Source organism: Aquarana catesbeiana, linkage group LG07 (assembly GCF_042186555.1).
Source record: "Aquarana catesbeiana isolate 2022-GZ linkage group LG07, ASM4218655v1, whole genome shotgun sequence".
Taxonomy (NCBI): domain Eukaryota; kingdom Metazoa; phylum Chordata; class Amphibia; order Anura; family Ranidae; genus Aquarana; species Aquarana catesbeiana.
The window spans coordinates 136,695,112-136,711,626 of NC_133330.1; the positions used below are offsets into that span (position 1 = coordinate 136,695,112).

General features: G+C 43.9%; 1 protein-coding gene across 4 annotated transcripts in view; it reads right to left on the bottom strand.

Annotated features, from left to right (window-relative positions):
• The window catches only part of UBN2 (ubinuclein 2), a 690,706-nt gene that overhangs the window by 221,972 nt on the left and 452,219 nt on the right, over nucleotides 1–16,515 (bottom strand). For all 4 annotated transcript variants that reach the window (XM_073592702.1, XM_073592701.1, XM_073592700.1 and 1 more), the window contains one exon: nucleotides 1,126–1,239. In XM_073592702.1, coding sequence (XP_073448803.1) covers nucleotides 1,126–1,239 — 114 coding nt within the window. The remainder of the gene's footprint in view (nucleotides 1–1,125; nucleotides 1,240–16,515) is intronic.

Sequence of the window (16,515 nt, forward strand, 5' to 3'; positions counted from 1 at the left end):
TATGGCATGATCGGACCTCTTTACAGTGAGATATTGGGTCATTAAGACCCCACATTCTCACATCTAGGCTGGGAAGCCTCAAAAAAACGCAAAAAAAACAAACGATCACGGCTTCCTAGCCGAGGTGGCGTAGTTTTTTTTTTTAATGCAAAGGCCGGGCGTGGCGTCATAACATTGCGCCCGGCCTCCGACGATCATAGAGACTCCGGGGACCATCTGGTCCGCCGGAAGTCTCTATGGTGGACATCCGGGGCCGGCGGATCCATTCTCAGACTCACCGATCTCAGCGGTGAGTTGGTAGAAGCACCGGAGGGTGGCGTGGGGGGGCGTCCCCTCTCGCTGCCCGTAAGAATGATCAAGCTGCTGGCCCCCCCCCCGCTATGATCGTTCTTATGGTGTAGGGAATCGCCTGCTGAAAACGGCAATATCTGAATGATGCCTCTAGCTTCAGGCATCATTCATATACCCCCACAAACCCAGGACTCCTAGGACGTCCCACGGTCGGCAAGTGGCTAGGCACATATATCTGTAGTGATTACTTATCTCTCTCCAAAGCCCTAAGTCCCATGTCTTTCTGCTGTTTCGTTCCTCTGTCATCAGCATAACTTCTGACAAGTTCTCTGACAACCGAGATAAAACCAGCCTGAAATTTGTGTCGGTTGGGTGCTATAAATAGGTTAGCAGAGAGCTTGTCTTGTCACAGCACAGCTCTGCACATTTATTCCTTCCTTTGCCTATGTGGAGGGGGGGGGTGCCTTTCCTCCAATCAGCTGTCACACAGTGCAAGCCAAGAATTTGTTTCATCCCTGTGTATCATCTGAGGCTGTTCACATCACTGGGTATAGGAGAGGGTTTACATCCACTAACTTTAAATTCATAGCTTAGTGTTCTTAAAAAAATTGTCATTGTTTTCAGTCTTACCTCTGATCCAAGATTACTAAAAACTGTTCTAATTTTTCCCATGTATTTCACCCCACTCCAGGATTTTATTTGAACTTTAACTTAATCTTCCTGACCCCTGAATGACCTGAACTCAGAATAGGTGCTTTCTGTAGCAATGCTGCTATACAGCTTAAAATGCATGCAGTTTGCATTAAGATCACCATTAAAATACATGAACATTACCTAAGAGTTTCATCCCAGTAAAACTTCTTCCTTGGTCCCATCACCCTCTTTCCTGGCTTCTCCTCATCATCCTCTTCTGAAGGGTTTCGATCACGCTCATCATCACCTTGATGTCTGAAACAAATTATGCCAAAGAAAAAGCAAATAAAAATATAAAGAAAAAAGCATTACTAAATTGCAAGAAGTCTAGCAAATAAAAATATTCACAATGAAATGTTAATAAAAATAGGACTATGCGAAAGTGCAAGATGGCAATTTTAGAATGCATTGTTCATTAAAAAGACATGTCCACCTTGCCCATTCAGGGAAAAGATATAGTGTCTTTGCACAGTGTCAAGTGTCCCATTGTCCTCTTTATACTCACCTTGTTTAAAAACACTTACCGCTCCTTAGCAATGTAGAGATAACCGATTCTAGAAAACCTCTATCCCTAAGGCTCCATTTACACCTGGGCATTCTGGAATCATGAACAGAATTGGGCGATTTTGCCAGTGATTCCAGAATCACGGTGGAATGCGTTTGCGATGTTATTACTTCTTAATGGTACAACAATCACGGTGCAATCACAGGAAACCGCAATGAGAGAGGCTGTCACCCAAAAGAAGCCCCTGCTCCTTTTTGAGCAACAAGCTTTGCAATTTATTGTGGCAAAATCGCACCGCGATTGGGGTGCCATTAAGAAGTTTTGGCATTAAACGCGTCCCCCCAAACCCCAGGTGTGAATGGAGCCTAAGGATTTCAACAGCCAAGTCGTTACAGCCCACAACCCTGAAGCAGGGTGGAAAACCAGTTTTTAGAAACAGAAAAGCTAGATCATGGAGAGCTGGAATATGACTTTCCATTCCATCAAGAATTAGATTTGCTTCTCTTTAAACCACTTATGTTTCCTTCCTGATTGTTAACATAAGCCTCTGATGTGGCATTGTTCGACTGAATCCTGATTGGATGACATCAAAAGGCGAGCGATCCGGCACTGTAGGGGCAACCAAATTGCTCCGATTTCAAGAACACAGATTGGAACTTCCTTCAGTGACCATGTCCCAGGGTACCAAGGACTCTGACAGGCTGAGATTCAAGCCAAGTATTTTTCTGCTTTCAGCTGCGGACTCTTTACCCGCCAAACCAAGTCAGGCAAATGTGGCAGTCCAGAGAATAAGCCCGCCTTTCCCACGCCACTGAAATTTTGAGTTATATTGGCCATATAGGAATACCTCAAAAGAGAACACCATCAAGTCTAAAACTTAAATGCAAAAGTGAAGATCTGGTTGACTTCTGGACTATGGGGTCCACGCATAGGAGCAGAGACTGGAGTTTGTCTTGTGAAAGGAAAACTTTGGACAGAGCTGGATATAGAAACAGGCCTAGATAAAATAACCCAAGCGATGAGGATTCCAGAATTTACTTCTAGAGATTTATGATCCACCCAAACCTACTTAGGGTCTAGACCAGGGGTCTCAAACTGGTGGCCATCCAGCTGTTGCATTACTATAATTCCCATGAGGTATCGCAAGGCTGACAGTTACAAGAATGACTCCCATAGGCAGAGGCATGATAGGACTTGTAGTTCCGCAACAGCTGGAAGGCTGCCTGTGAGACCCCTGGTCTAGACATTTTATAAGACGTTGGCTGATAGGGCCTGTGCGGACTGTTCTCTCAGAAGAATGCCGTCATAATATCCCACTATGGAGGCACATTGGAAAGAAGCAAACAAAAGCAAAATTTAACAGCTTGGTGAAAACCTAAGGTGCAGTGGCTAGGCCAAAGGGAAAGGCCACAAGGTAATGCATGCCCACTGCAAAACAATAGTAGAGCCAATAAGCTGGGAATATGGGAATGTGTACGTATGCATTCTTGATATCCACAGAGGTTTGAAAATCTTCAGGTGGAGGGAAGCAATGCCTATGAGGGTAGACACCATATGGAATTTTCGAACCCAAAGAAATATCTTGAGAATCTTTAGATGCAGAATTGGGCAGGTGCCTCTTTTTTCTTTAGGTACAGTTAAGTATGGAATAGAAACCCTGGAACTGTTTTCCCTCTAGCAACATATGACACCTTTAGAGAGGAGCTACTTGATAGCAATGTGAAGGCAGAGACTAAAATTCTAGTTTGAAGTCCCTAGATACAACATTCGTGACCCAAGAACCTGAAATGTCCTGTGACCAGATGGCCCCAAAGACATACCTTCACACTTTTACAAGTGAAGGAGCAACCTCATTGCGAGGAGGGCTTGCCACTGTACCTGGTGAATTTGCAGATCTGGGGCAGGGATTTGGGGTTTACAATCTTGGTCCTGAAAGCTTAAAAGAAACACAAAGGGATCTTTTTAGGTTCATAAGCAGGGGCTTTAGCCATCAGAATTGTCTGTTTTTGGGGCAAGAGGGTATTAACCCTTCCCCCCACAAACTGCCCCTGCGATTTCCCTGATAAAGAGGATTAGGTATTTGCCAAAAAGGCTTTCCCTTTTAACAGGCATCAGCTTTAACAGTCACTTCTCGCACTGAACCTCCACAGACCAATATTTAACCTGAAGGGTCCTTCGTAAAAGTATGAATAAAGTAAGTTTGATTTATCTGTAAATTTTATGTCTTGGAGAAATTCACGGGTCACTGGTTCGATATTCATAGACCCTGGGATAAAGGCTGGTACCTTCAGTGTCCTGTACTGTACTCCAATATATGAAACCTGCAGGGAAGTCAAAATTCCTTCTGTCTTAATTGTACAGTACACAGGTTTGATATTCTGTTGGGATGTCCCAAGCAATGAACAAGAAGGGTGCACAGCAATGCAAAAAAGAGCCGTGCAAACAGGCCCAACAATAAGGATCAACAGATGCAACTGAGTGTTGCTGCAAAAACCTTGCAGCTGAAAGCTGAATTCACAGAAGATTGGAAATTCACCTGGTGGAACTTTGAAAAAGGTATGAACTGAAGACCTAGTGGTGGCCTTACAAAGCTGGGCAACAGAGCTGTGATGTTGGCATGCCCAGAAAATTCCTACCGATCTGGTGTATCGAACATGTATCACTTCAGGTTTAGCTTTGTTCCTTAGGGTGTAGGTTCATGACATTAGCGGTCTTATCCACTTCGTAAAAGGTGGATCACAAAGCAGGATGTCCCTTCCAAGGTCCTGAATAAGGATGAGCTCCGGCGTGTTCGCACACTCCACAAACAGAGCCCGCCAGGAAGTCGGCACTGCGCTGCGCTTATCACAGGCAGCGAGACATTTCCCAATCTCTGCAGCCGCGCATCGGGAAATGTCTCACTGCCTGTGACTGGCGCAGCTCCGTGCCAACTTCCTGGCGGGCTCTGCACTTGGAGAGTGCGAACACGCTGGAGCTTATCCTTAGTCCTGAAGGTGAGACGAAGAGTGTCAGTCTTTCAGACACAATATGCATCTTTGAGGTAGATCATGATGGATCTGACCAGGTCTAGACAGTGAATAGCAATCTCTTTTGGGTGCTTTGGAGTGGGGCATAATGAAGGAAGGACTAGGTCTTTACTAGAGTCAAAGTAACTCAGATAGTGTTTTCATTTTATGGATGTTGTCAGAGCTATTTCTTTGGGATGCTTGGGAGCAGGGCACAAAGAGGAAAGGACTATGTGATCATGTATAAGTTAGATAGCACTTAGGTAAAAAAGGAAGATCTTGGGTGCAAAACTACTTTATCCTTGTAAAGGATCAGGAATTGCTACTTACAAGAAAATTCAGGGACATGTCCGACAGACATAATAGCAACTAAAAAGGCTACGCTGCAGGAGACTTCATACAAAAGGGTAGTTTCTTCAGGGCAGAAAGAACAAAATTAAGGTCACAAGGAAGCAAAGGGTGCTGTAAGGCAGGCTTGATCCTAGAACTACCTTGAATAAAGATCTTTACAAGGGAAAGCAAAGGCAGAGGTTTTTGGAAAAGAATGGACAAGGCCGAAGCTAGTCCTTTCACAGTGCTTAAGGTCAAGTTCTGGTCAAGGACTGATTGTAGAAAATGCAAGGCACAGAGTGCCTGGATGTAAGTGCCTGTGTTCACACCAGGAAAAGAATGATTTCCAGGCAGATCTTTCTGGATGTTGCTTGACTAACTTTTCATTTATAAATTGCTAAAAGCTAAAGACCCCACTGTCTCTCAAGAGGTGGGCTTTAATAGCCATGCCAATAAAGCCAGTGACTGAGAGGCAGAAAAAAAAACAGGTGGCCTTGAAATAGCAAGTCTTACCTGTTTGGAAGCAACCACGGGTAGATTTCTAGAAGTTGGAGTATAACTGTGTACCAGATCCTTCTAAGCCAGTTTGGTGCAATAAGATCTACTGCTTTCGTTACGCAGCACTTGAGGGAAAGCATGGTTTGCCTGAACTGAGCAAAGGAAATTATCAGAACATCCAATGCCAGTGCTATAGGATCCTTGGTCCTGGCCACAAACAGGGGAACTTGTTGTTGAACCTGTAGGCCAACGTATCCACGTCCAAAGTACCCCATCTCTCATATTATAAGCTGAGGATGTTGGTGTGAATGACTTATTACCTTTGGTGCAGTTGGCGATGACTGAGGTAATCCACATTCCAACTGTCGACTCCTGGGAAATGGAAAGCAGAGATCACTGAACAGAGTTTCTTCATCCATGAGATGATCATGTTTGTTTCAAGGCTGTAGGATTCCTGGTGCCCCCTTGGTGGTTGATGTAGGTGATTGCACCCCGATCGAGTATTCCTGGAAAAGGGGGCGTCCAGAGGGGCACAGCCATTTTGATCATTCAGAGCACCAAGATATTAATGGGGAGCTTGGCCTTCTATGGTGACCATGTTCCCTGAACTTTGAGAGATTGGAACACTCTTCCACAGCCTCAAAGATTGGCATTGGTTATCACCTTACAGTAGTACTGTAGAAACGATTTGCTCACTGCGAAGGATGGGTTGGAAATCAACCAATATAGAAAATCCTTGCCTGATTTGATGAAAATATAGGAACGCCTAGGAAGGGAGCACGTTTGTTCCATGCCAGCAAGATGTTGTGTTGAAGAGGCCTTGAATGGGATTAAGTGAATGGCACAGCTGCAAAGGCAACCACCATGAGGCCCAAATTTCAGAGAACTTCACAGAGGAACACTTCTTTGATCTCAAAGCTAGAGTGAGTGATCTAAGAGAGACCATTTTGTTTAAAGTGATACTAAAGGATCGCTTTTTTATTTTTTTTAAATGAGAAACATGTCATACTTACCTCCACTGTGCAGCTCGTTTTGCACAGAGTGGCCCCGAACATCCATTTCCCGGGTCCCTCGGCGGCTCTTGCTGCTCCTCCCCGCATTAGATAACCCCCTTGGAGAAGCGCTCTCTCAAGGGGGTTACCTTGTGGGCGCGCTCCCGAGTCCAGCATTCGACTTCCATAGAAGCCGGCGCCTGCGTCATAGGATTTGATTGACAGCAGTGGGAGCCAATGGCTGTGCTGATATCAATCTATCCAATCAAGAGTCGGGAACCCGTGCAGAGAGGGACGGCGGGGATGTGCCAACGGAAATTCGGGGCTCAGGTAAGTAAAACGGGGGGGCTAGGGGGCCAGTGACTGCCAGGTGTTTTTTCACCTAATTGCATAGGATGCATTAAGGTGAAAAAACACGTACCTTTACAACCCCTTTAAGTGAGAAAAGATGGTCCGCAATTCCTTGCTTGCTCTTTAAAATCTTCCAAATTTATTGATTCTCCATAAAAGACAAAGACAGCAGATGTAAACGCACTTCAGCTTTGCGGGCCTTGTCTACTACCTTTTCTCATGATGGCTACTGCAGCTCTGAGACTGCCTCGCACCCAGGAAAGCTCTAAACAATCTTCTGATCATATTGGGTAGTAGCACACTACTTCTGCTCTAATTTGGTTTATGTGGCCTATGGACGGCTGGGCCTTAGCACAAAGCGGGCCGTATAATTGTGTGCAACAGCGCATGCCCTGCGTGCTCCCAGCACAGTGACCTGTGGCTCACGGAAAACTCCTGAATGCTGGTTACGATCTGAAGTTTTCCCGAACATGTGACCACTGTGACAGACAATCTCATGGTCATAAGCCCTGCCCCCCATAGCAAACACATGAAAAGGGCCGGCAGTAGACGGCGCCAAGGGGTTAATCACCAAACCGACAGCCTGCATCTGTTAATTACCCAACCAAAAGTATCTGAATAGTCCCGTGGATGTTTGCAGATAGCGGGAAGGGAGAGAGTCCTTCAGAAGGTCATCTAGATACCCTTTGACCTGTATTCCCTAAGTTCTTAAGAAAGCAAGGAGTGTAAATACCTTTGTGAGAATACTCTGGGAGCAGAGGACAGCCCAAATGGCAGTACTACGAACAGGTTGTGAACAGAATAGAATCCTTTAAAACTATCCTCCAAAGCTATTGAAACGACTATTCCCTAAGACAAGAGATTGTTCTCTCTGACTGTCCTTGAGCAGATTTTGGTGGGTTCGAGAGAAGGAAATGGTGAGGGTAAAGGGTTTTGACCCAGAGAAAACTATAATTAGGAAGTTTTGGGCTAGGTTTGGTGGATTTGGTGTTTCAAGTCCTGAGCTGAAAAGAAGGGCTGAACTGTGGCTTAGCAGGTTGAAGCCTGGGTGAAATGCTGGGTTTTCTGCACTTTGAGGAGGTTGAATACTCTTCAGGAAGGGAATTTTAAAACCTTCTGTTGTGGAAGAAGAACCTTTACTTCTGTGACATTTTTTTTTTTTTTTTTCATTTTCTCAAAAAGACATGTCCTCCTTCAAAGGGCATACATGTGAGCCATCATTAACAGGCAGCTAAAGCTGACCAGGCTTTGAGCTACAAGATTCTGTGCATGTGATCAGAAAAAGGAGCCATTCTGGAGATTTACATCATAACTTGTTCTATGGCATTCACACAAAACAAGGCAGAAGGTAATTGCAATAATTGCTCAGCCAAGGTATGGTCCCGAAATATAGGATTTTGTTAGTTGTTCATTGCCCTAGTCCAATTACCTGCGGTTTGACAAATAGAAACTGCAATAGCTGGTGGCAGAACAAAGCCTGGAAGCGAATGGAGAGCCTTTCAGAGCATCTAAAACTGTCAGCAGAATCTCTGAATATAGGAAAATCTATATGTCCATTAAGAGGTTTATGACTGAAATGACAGGATCTATTACCAGAACAGACTACTTTTTTGTGAACTCTTTTTTCCATTGGATAGAACTCTGAAATGTTTCTCGGAGGGGTGACATTTTTTTCAGGATTGACCCAATCTTCACAGATTGTCTATTGTATTTGTTCATGAATGAATGTCTTTTGACTTATTAGGTCTCTTAGTACCCAAAGGGGCATGGCAAGACAGAGGAAAATCAATCGCAGCAACGCCAAGGCCTCTGCAAACAGCAGAATTGTGCAAATTGACATCCGGTGTATAGAAGCCTTAGGGTGAGCAATCCTTCTTGGCCTTCTCTAACACCACTTCCAAATCAACCCAATTCTCCTCTAGGTCTACCTTTTTTAGAGCAGGCAGTTCAGGATCTGATTCAGGTAGAGATAATGAAGGTGGAGAAGGAGCCTGGCACTTTTGAGTCCATCAGTTGTCCATCGAATTGTTGTAGAATAGTCTGCTTTAGTCAGGTAGGCTGCATGTTGTGTGCCTGAAATAGAGCTTGAATTGCATGTGATGCTAAAATAGTATCCTCCTCCAATGCAAGGGATGCGTTATGACTCTGTGGTCTGTTTTGCAAGCCTTTGGCAGAGTAAATGTTCACCTAAGCTTTTGCCGTAGTTTCCTTGTGTCTGGTTCCCAGTGCTGCTATCATTGAAGATAATTTCCCTATAACGTGCTCAAAGAGTGATGAGCAAAAATGGGGTAAGCATGTTCAAGGAGGAGTGCACAGATACCCAGCTGGTGATTGTTCTGTAGGGAAGCCCTCATGGCAGAAGGACAGGAGGAAGTACCCGAGTACCTTTAGATCACTAGGCCAAGATGGTGGTAAAGTTTGCAACCTATGGTGTCATTTAATACATGGAGCTCTGAGTGGCTGAATTCTGTATTCCTAGTTTCTTGACAGTTTTAATGTCTAAAAGCACACTATTCAATAAGTAGTGTAAAGCATGTAATGGAGAGAGATTCACATAATGGTCAGAGATACAGGGTGACCCTGTCTTACCTTCTCATATGCCTGGTCCCTATATAGGGTTAAAGCATACAGCGAGAATAGAAAAGAATCACCCCCCTTTAAAAAAAAAAAAAAAAAAAAAAAAAAAAAAAAAAAATCACATTTTGTTGCTTTAAAATCGAGAGAGACACAGTTTTTGTTTTGTCTAAATGGGAAAAATTTCTGCGCTAACCAAGTGATTCAAGAAAAAAGGTGCCGCTGCTTGTGTTTAGCCTAAATACAAAAAAGCTCATAAACATATAATACAAAAGACAACAAACGCGCATCCACTAATAAGTAACTATCAAACTGTGAAATAAAACGTGAACATAACCATGAATACAAATTCAAAAAGTGCATGTGTCACAATATATAACTGTGTAAAAACAATAATTCATATAGAGGTATTCTGAAGTGAATATCAACTGTGCTGTATAAAAACAAAAAAGTCCATGTGAATAATAATCACACCGTGAAACCTCTAAGGAACTTATAGCCACTGTGCTGTATACAAAGTCCATATATATGATGATAATGTGAGACCTCAAGAGCTTCCAACATTCGGAAACTTTGATGTTTCTGCAGCCAAAACATGTAACAATAATGCCGCTTACCGCATTCGTTGGACCTTAGATTATAGAGATCATAAGAGCTTGATGCATCAGCCTGCCGGCAACGATACAATCCACCTGTTCCTCAATCCAGGGAGAAAGCTCTCATCCAGTCGCAGCGAACCAAGGTAAGGGTTTTCCAGCCGGATTCTTAGAAATCAGGATCAGGGAAAAGAGCCACAAACCAGGGTCCTTTTACTTGGAAGTTTATCACCCACTGACCTCAGCGTTAGTTGTCAACCTTGCCGAAATGAACTTCCCTCCAGTGACCATGTTTTGTGTCTCTCAGGTATGCTTTGGTGTTTTGGACTGCCGGTTGTAGGAAATGATCCATTTATTGGCCCATTCTAGCTGTTATAGATTCTATTCCAGTCACTACAGGTCTTGGAGGTGGGTTAGCTTTCTTTTTATGTATTTTGGGCACCAAATAAATGATATGCATCCAACATGTTTCAGGAACAAGATATCTTGCTTCTTTTTTCTCCAAAATGCCTCTTTTTAGTCCCAAATGAACAACTTTTTCAAGCTCTTTTTTAAATCTGTTGGTCGGGTTGCTGCGCAATTTCAAATACCTGTCCTCATCTTCCAATTACTTGAGCATGGTTTTGTGGTATTTTTCTTTAGCCTGGATCACAATCCCTCCTTCCTTATCTGCCGGTCTCATCACATCATCTTCATCATTTTGCAAATACCAGTTTTTTTTTTTAAATTGTTTATTTAACAAGTTTTACAAATGATACAAAGTAACATGTAGTCATCACAATCGTTACAGGTGATACAGATATACACTGTCACTGAAATATATACAGAGTTACAATGATGTAGAAAGGGCTAATGAGTTTACAAAGATAGTGAGAAGTAGGGATGCACCGAAATTTTGGCCACCGAAACATATCGGCCGAAAATGGCCCTTTCGGCAAAAAGTCGAAAGAGAATTCTTGCCGATACTGGCGTTGCAAATGGGGCGGGGCTCCGCCCCTGGTGCAGCCTATCAGGGGGGCTTCCTATATCGTAGAAGAGAGGAGAGCCGCCGCCTGTTTGATTACAGCTCCTCCCCCTTGTCCGGGCACTTGGATAGACAGATCACCTGTCAAATCCTGAGCCCTCATTTAGCTGAAAATATTCTATAAGTTTCGATTGGAGTTGGTTTTTAGTATCAATGTTATGCAGGAGGGACTCGTTAAGTCTCCAGTGGCATGTCCTGGGTAGTGCAGAGTGTAGAGCTAGATCTAGTGTTATGGGGGCATGGTCAGACCATGTGATGAGGCCTATCTCAGGAGCAACTAAATGGGGTAATAGAGGTGTGGTAAGCAGGAAATTACCTAATCGAGAGTACATTTTGTGTGGAGGAGAATAAAAGGTATATTGCCTATGTGTGGGGTGCTTCACCCTCCATGCATCAAATAGGTTGTACGAGCGTGTTAGTTCAGAAACGAGGTGGACAGTTTGTGGGTTTGGAGTGGTGGGGTGTTTTAGAAGAGTGCGTGTCTATCTTTCCTGGGTGACATGCACATGATAAAATCGCCACCGACTATTATAAAGGGTTGTGAGGAGGTCTGTAACCTCTCAAAAACCTTTGTGAAGAATCCGATCTGCCCCTAGCTAGGGGCGTAAATATTGACTAATGTGAGGGGTGTTTTTTGGTGGACACAGTTTAGGAGGACATACCGACCACGCGGGGGTCCAGCAATGAGGCAGTAATTTTTAATGGACAGGAGCATTTAATCAAAATGGCTACTCCTGCCTTCCCTGAAGGATCGGAGGCCATAAAAGCAATAGGGAACAATTGGGAGGCAAATTTGAAAGAACCCCCTGGACAGAAATGCATCTCTTGAACCATGACCACATCTGCCCCTGATGTCTTGAATTCCTTCAGAGCCAGCGCTTGTGAATGGAGTTCAAGTCCTTTACGTTACATGAAAAAAATTTTAAGGCCATGTGGTAGTCATGGGTTGAACAGCAAGCAGTATCTTAACGTGACATAAGAGTATAACCAACCGTAGTGTAAATGATCTGCAAGGTGGCATATGTGAGTATTTTTCAGACAATAAGAAGACAGTGAATGTACATTTGTTAGCGTGGTAATGAAACCAAGACAAAAACAGGTCAGAAAAGTACCTGTTTATAGAAAAAAGAAAAAAAAAGAAAAGTTCAAAAACGTTGAAAAAAAATCAAAAAAAAATTTTGCGGTGAGAGAAAAAAGGGATCAAAACAAACCAGAATCTTGTAGGCTGAATGATGGGGCGACATCTTGGAAACTGGGCCATCAAGAACCAGGATAGGGAGAGCCCTCCCTGCAGACTCCAGGAGACAGCCATCAAAATTCTGGAAATCCGGCTGGGGTTTTGAAAAAGAAAAGATCACTTCAATAGGACAGGGTGTCTCAGGTAGGGGGTCTAGCTGGGGTGGACCGTTGAGGTGTGGAGAAGTTCTTTTGGTGTCTCTGCCGAACCGGGGTCCAGATCATCGTTGGGGGTTGGAGAGGTTTAGGGATCAGATTTAGAGGTGGAAGATCTTCTTTGGGGATAGGCAGCAGCCCTAGGTTGCGAATGAAGGCCTCACATTCATGCAGGTCTCGTATAGAATATTGTGTTCCATCCCTGGAGGCCGAGAGTCGGAAGGTGAGCCCCATCTATAGGGAATTTGGTGCTGCTGCAGGTGCATGGTTATCGGATGGATGTTTCGTCTCTTGGCCAAAGTGATGGGGGATAAATCGCTGAATATTTGGATTTTGGATCCCTTAAAATCGATGCAATGTATATTGCGTGTGGCCAAAGTGAGAGCTTCTTTGCTATCGTAATACTGGAAGCAAACTATTATGTCTCTCGGGTTGGATCCAGAGGGTGGTTTTGGAGCCAAAGATCTATGGGCTCGGTCCATGCGCTAGTCAATGTCCGGAATGTGCGGGGCTATGGTGACAAATAGGCCTAGAAGATAGGCCCTCAGCTCCTTGTCAGTGACTGTTTCAGGGACACCATGGATCCTCAGATTTAGGCGACGTTCTCTATTTTCCAGATCTTCTTGTTGTAATTGGATCTGGGAAACAGTATGTTTGAGGGCTGCATTATCTTCTTCTAGGACATGTACATATTGTACTACAGGGTTTGACAAAATTTGTTTGAATCTAGGAGCCAGCTAAAAAAGTTAGGAGCCAGTTTTTTTTTTTTGGTATTACTCTGCAATGAGCCCGCTCGGGGGAACTGTCAGATTCAACGTCTGTGCCATATATTGTCCTTGTAAAGAAGGCTGCACATAGGGGCGGGCGGTGACGCATTTCAGGGCGGGTGTCACCTGTTTTCTCAAGTATTGCACAATTTATGCAGAGGGCTGCGCGCCATGCTCTCATACCCAGGGCTCATATTACATTGTCAGTATCCACTTCAATGCTGCACAAGGAAAATGAACAAATGAAATATGCAATAAAAAGTTTTAAGGACTACTAGGCTCAGCAAGCCTACTATGGGAAAATATAGAATATGATCAAGCAATTAAAAAACAAAACGGAAAAAAATATATAAAAAAAAAACAGATTTATAAATTCTGCATCTAATTGATAAAAAATAAAAAAAAACAAAAACTTTTGTTGTGTGCAGTGTGTGCCCGACATGTTGGCAGGCAGGGGATTACCGCTTCGCACTCCTCCCAGCCGCTGGCCCGGCTCTCCAGCATTTCAATGAACTGCTCCCGGCTCAGCTTCTCTTCCACCCAGTGGTGCAGGGCGCTCTTGTGCCGGAAAACCGACTCCGGAGCCCCCATGTCCCTGAGCCTGGTCGCCGCCTCCCTCAAGCTGGGCCTGCTCCAGTAATACCCTGGGTGAGAGCGACAGCAGAGGGGATGACGAGCCGCCAGGGATCCCCAGTTGGACTGCACTCTAATGGCCACTTGCTAACTCCAGCCATGTCAGTAGCTGCCGCGCTGCTCTCTTACTGCTCCATCCCCGCTGCTGCCGCCAAAGGCGTTCCCCTAAAGCTCACAGTGCTGGGCAGTACTCTTGTGTCTGGAAGGCCTACCAGGCCTGGGCCATCTCCACCTTCCCAGCCAAGACCCCACAGCCCACGCGCCAGGACACAATTTCTAGTCGCCATGGCGACCTGGCGCCTGGGATTTGTCGAGCCCTGTTGTACTATATCATTAAATTTGCTTCCCAGGGTGTCAGTGCATGTCCCAAGTTGATCAATTTCCCCCCTGCCCCTGTAATATTGCGGGTCAGATCTTGTAACAGGGCCTGTAATTTTAGGTCTAGTACTGCTACCGTGACTGAGCTTGCTGGATCTGTCCCTCGGGGGGGGGAGTGGGCTGGAATGTGAGATACCTGGTATATCTGCAGAATGCTCCGCGGCGGTCATCGGATCTGTCGGATTAATCAAGGCCGGGGATCGCAGCCTATACAGGTAGTGCTCCATGTGCAGTGAAGGCTGCGATGACGGAGGCGGATTGAAGCCTTGGTAGATGTGTTTTTGGGATCCAATTTTCCCCATGTGATGCCCGGAGGGTTTCCGGAGGCGATTGGGGTGGATCCTGTGGCTGGATAAGCTGTGGAAGCGGTGCAGGACCACTTGAGGGAACGGGGACCCGAGCTACTCCATTAAGCATCCACCATCTTGCCCACCGCGCATGCGCCCCCGCAAATACCAGTTTTTATATGTATAGGTTCTTCACTTTTATCTTTAAATTTCTCACATCTTGAATCACTAATTTCTTGAACACCTCTTTATGTTTATCATCATTGATAGTGGGATTAAAGATGGACTTGTAGTGTAGATTACTATGTGTGATTTCTTCATTCTCTTGTGCAGTCTTTGTTGCATTTTTTGCTGGATTGCCAAGCATATACTTCTTGATGTGGAGTTTCCTTATATACTTTTGAACTCTATGTAGGTTTGAACTTTATCTAAATTTTTTATAGCTGCATACTTTAAACTTTTGTCAAGTACCCTTAATTCTTCATGAGTCAGTGCTTTGTTACTCTGTTATTTTATTATTAAAATATTTTTGTGCTGGTTCTTGTTCCTCTTGGTTCTTTCTCGGTGGATGATTTTCTGTTCCTTTTCCTAAAAAAGATCTGTTGTATCCTTGGTCTTGGTAGTTTCTACGATAATATCCCAAGAGAAAAAAAAAAAAGGAGGCCAACCACAAGAACATGAATCATATAGACCCTACAAAAAGGCGTCCCATACCCACATGCAATTATTATGCCCCACTCAGGGATGAATAGGAAGAAGGAAGATATGATAGATATCATGGAAACCATCAAGGACACGGATACAACCAATTTTTTTTTTTTTTCTAGGAAAAGGAACAGAAAATCATCCACAGAACGGAAAAACCAAGAGGAACAAGAAGCACAGAAAGAAAAGAGGGTGTAGAGCAGGAAAGAGAAAACAAACTAAAAATAGAATAATTGGAGAAGGCGTTTTTAATCTGAGTAACAAAGCACTGACTTGTGAAGTATTAAGGGTACTCGACAAAGGTTTTAAGTATGCAACTACAAGAAAATGTAGATAAATTTCAAACCTACATAGGAGTTCAACAGTATATAAGGAAAATCAACATCAAGTACATGCTTGGCAATCCAACGAAATATGTAACAGACTGCACAGGAGAAGGGAAAAAAAAAAAATCACACATAGTAATCTACGCAACAAGTCCAACTTTAATCCCACTAACAATGATAATAAACATATAGAGGGGCTCAAGAAATTAGTGATTCAAGATGTGAAAATTTAAAAAAAAAAGAAAAAAATTCAAGTTAGACTTACCGGTAACTTGTTTTCCAAGAGTCTTTCAGGACAGCACTTGAGAGTGACTCCTCCCTTTGCAAACAGGAAACACCTCTTCCACCAAACTTTAAAAGGAGGCTCCTTTCCACACATTGTCAGTAGTAGTAGAGAACCTCCGGCCCCAAACTGGAACACAATCGAGATATGATTAGTCACAGTGTATATATATATATATATAAACAATAGGGTGGGATGCTGCTGTCCTGAAAGACTCTTGGAAAACAAATTACCGGTAAGTCTAACTTGAATTTTCCCTAAACGTCTTTCAGGACAGCACTTGAGAGGATAATAGAGACTTACCCCCCTAGGGAGGGACCACAGCCTGCAGAACCTTTCTGCCAAAAGCCTGATCCCCTGCTGACAGGACATCCAGTCTGTAATGACGGACAAACGTTAAGTAGCTTGACCACATAGCCACCTTACAAATAACAACAAATAATGAATCTGAAGCTCTAAACCCTCCTGTTACTTCCAAATAATGTAATAGGATACGTCTTACGTCCAAGTTGTGAAACTGCTCTTCCTTTTCACCCGAAGGGTTAGCACAAAAGGTTGGTAGAGTAATCTCCTGAGACCTGTTACTAAAGCTTGCCACTTTTGGCAAAAACCCAGGATCTACTTTAAGGACAACTCTATCAGGAAAAACTGACAAAAAAAGGCTCTTTTACTGATAGGGCGTGCAGTTCGCTGATCCTTCTTGCTGAAGTAATTGCGACCAGAAAAATAGTTTTCAAAGTTAAATTCTTTAGGGATATGGCCTGTAAAGGCTCAAATGATTCTTTTGCCAGAGCTTGCAGAACCACCGAGAGATCCCAATTTGGGAAATGCCTCACCGGGATCGGTCTAGACCTGGAAAGTGCTTTGAAAAATCTCATGATCAGA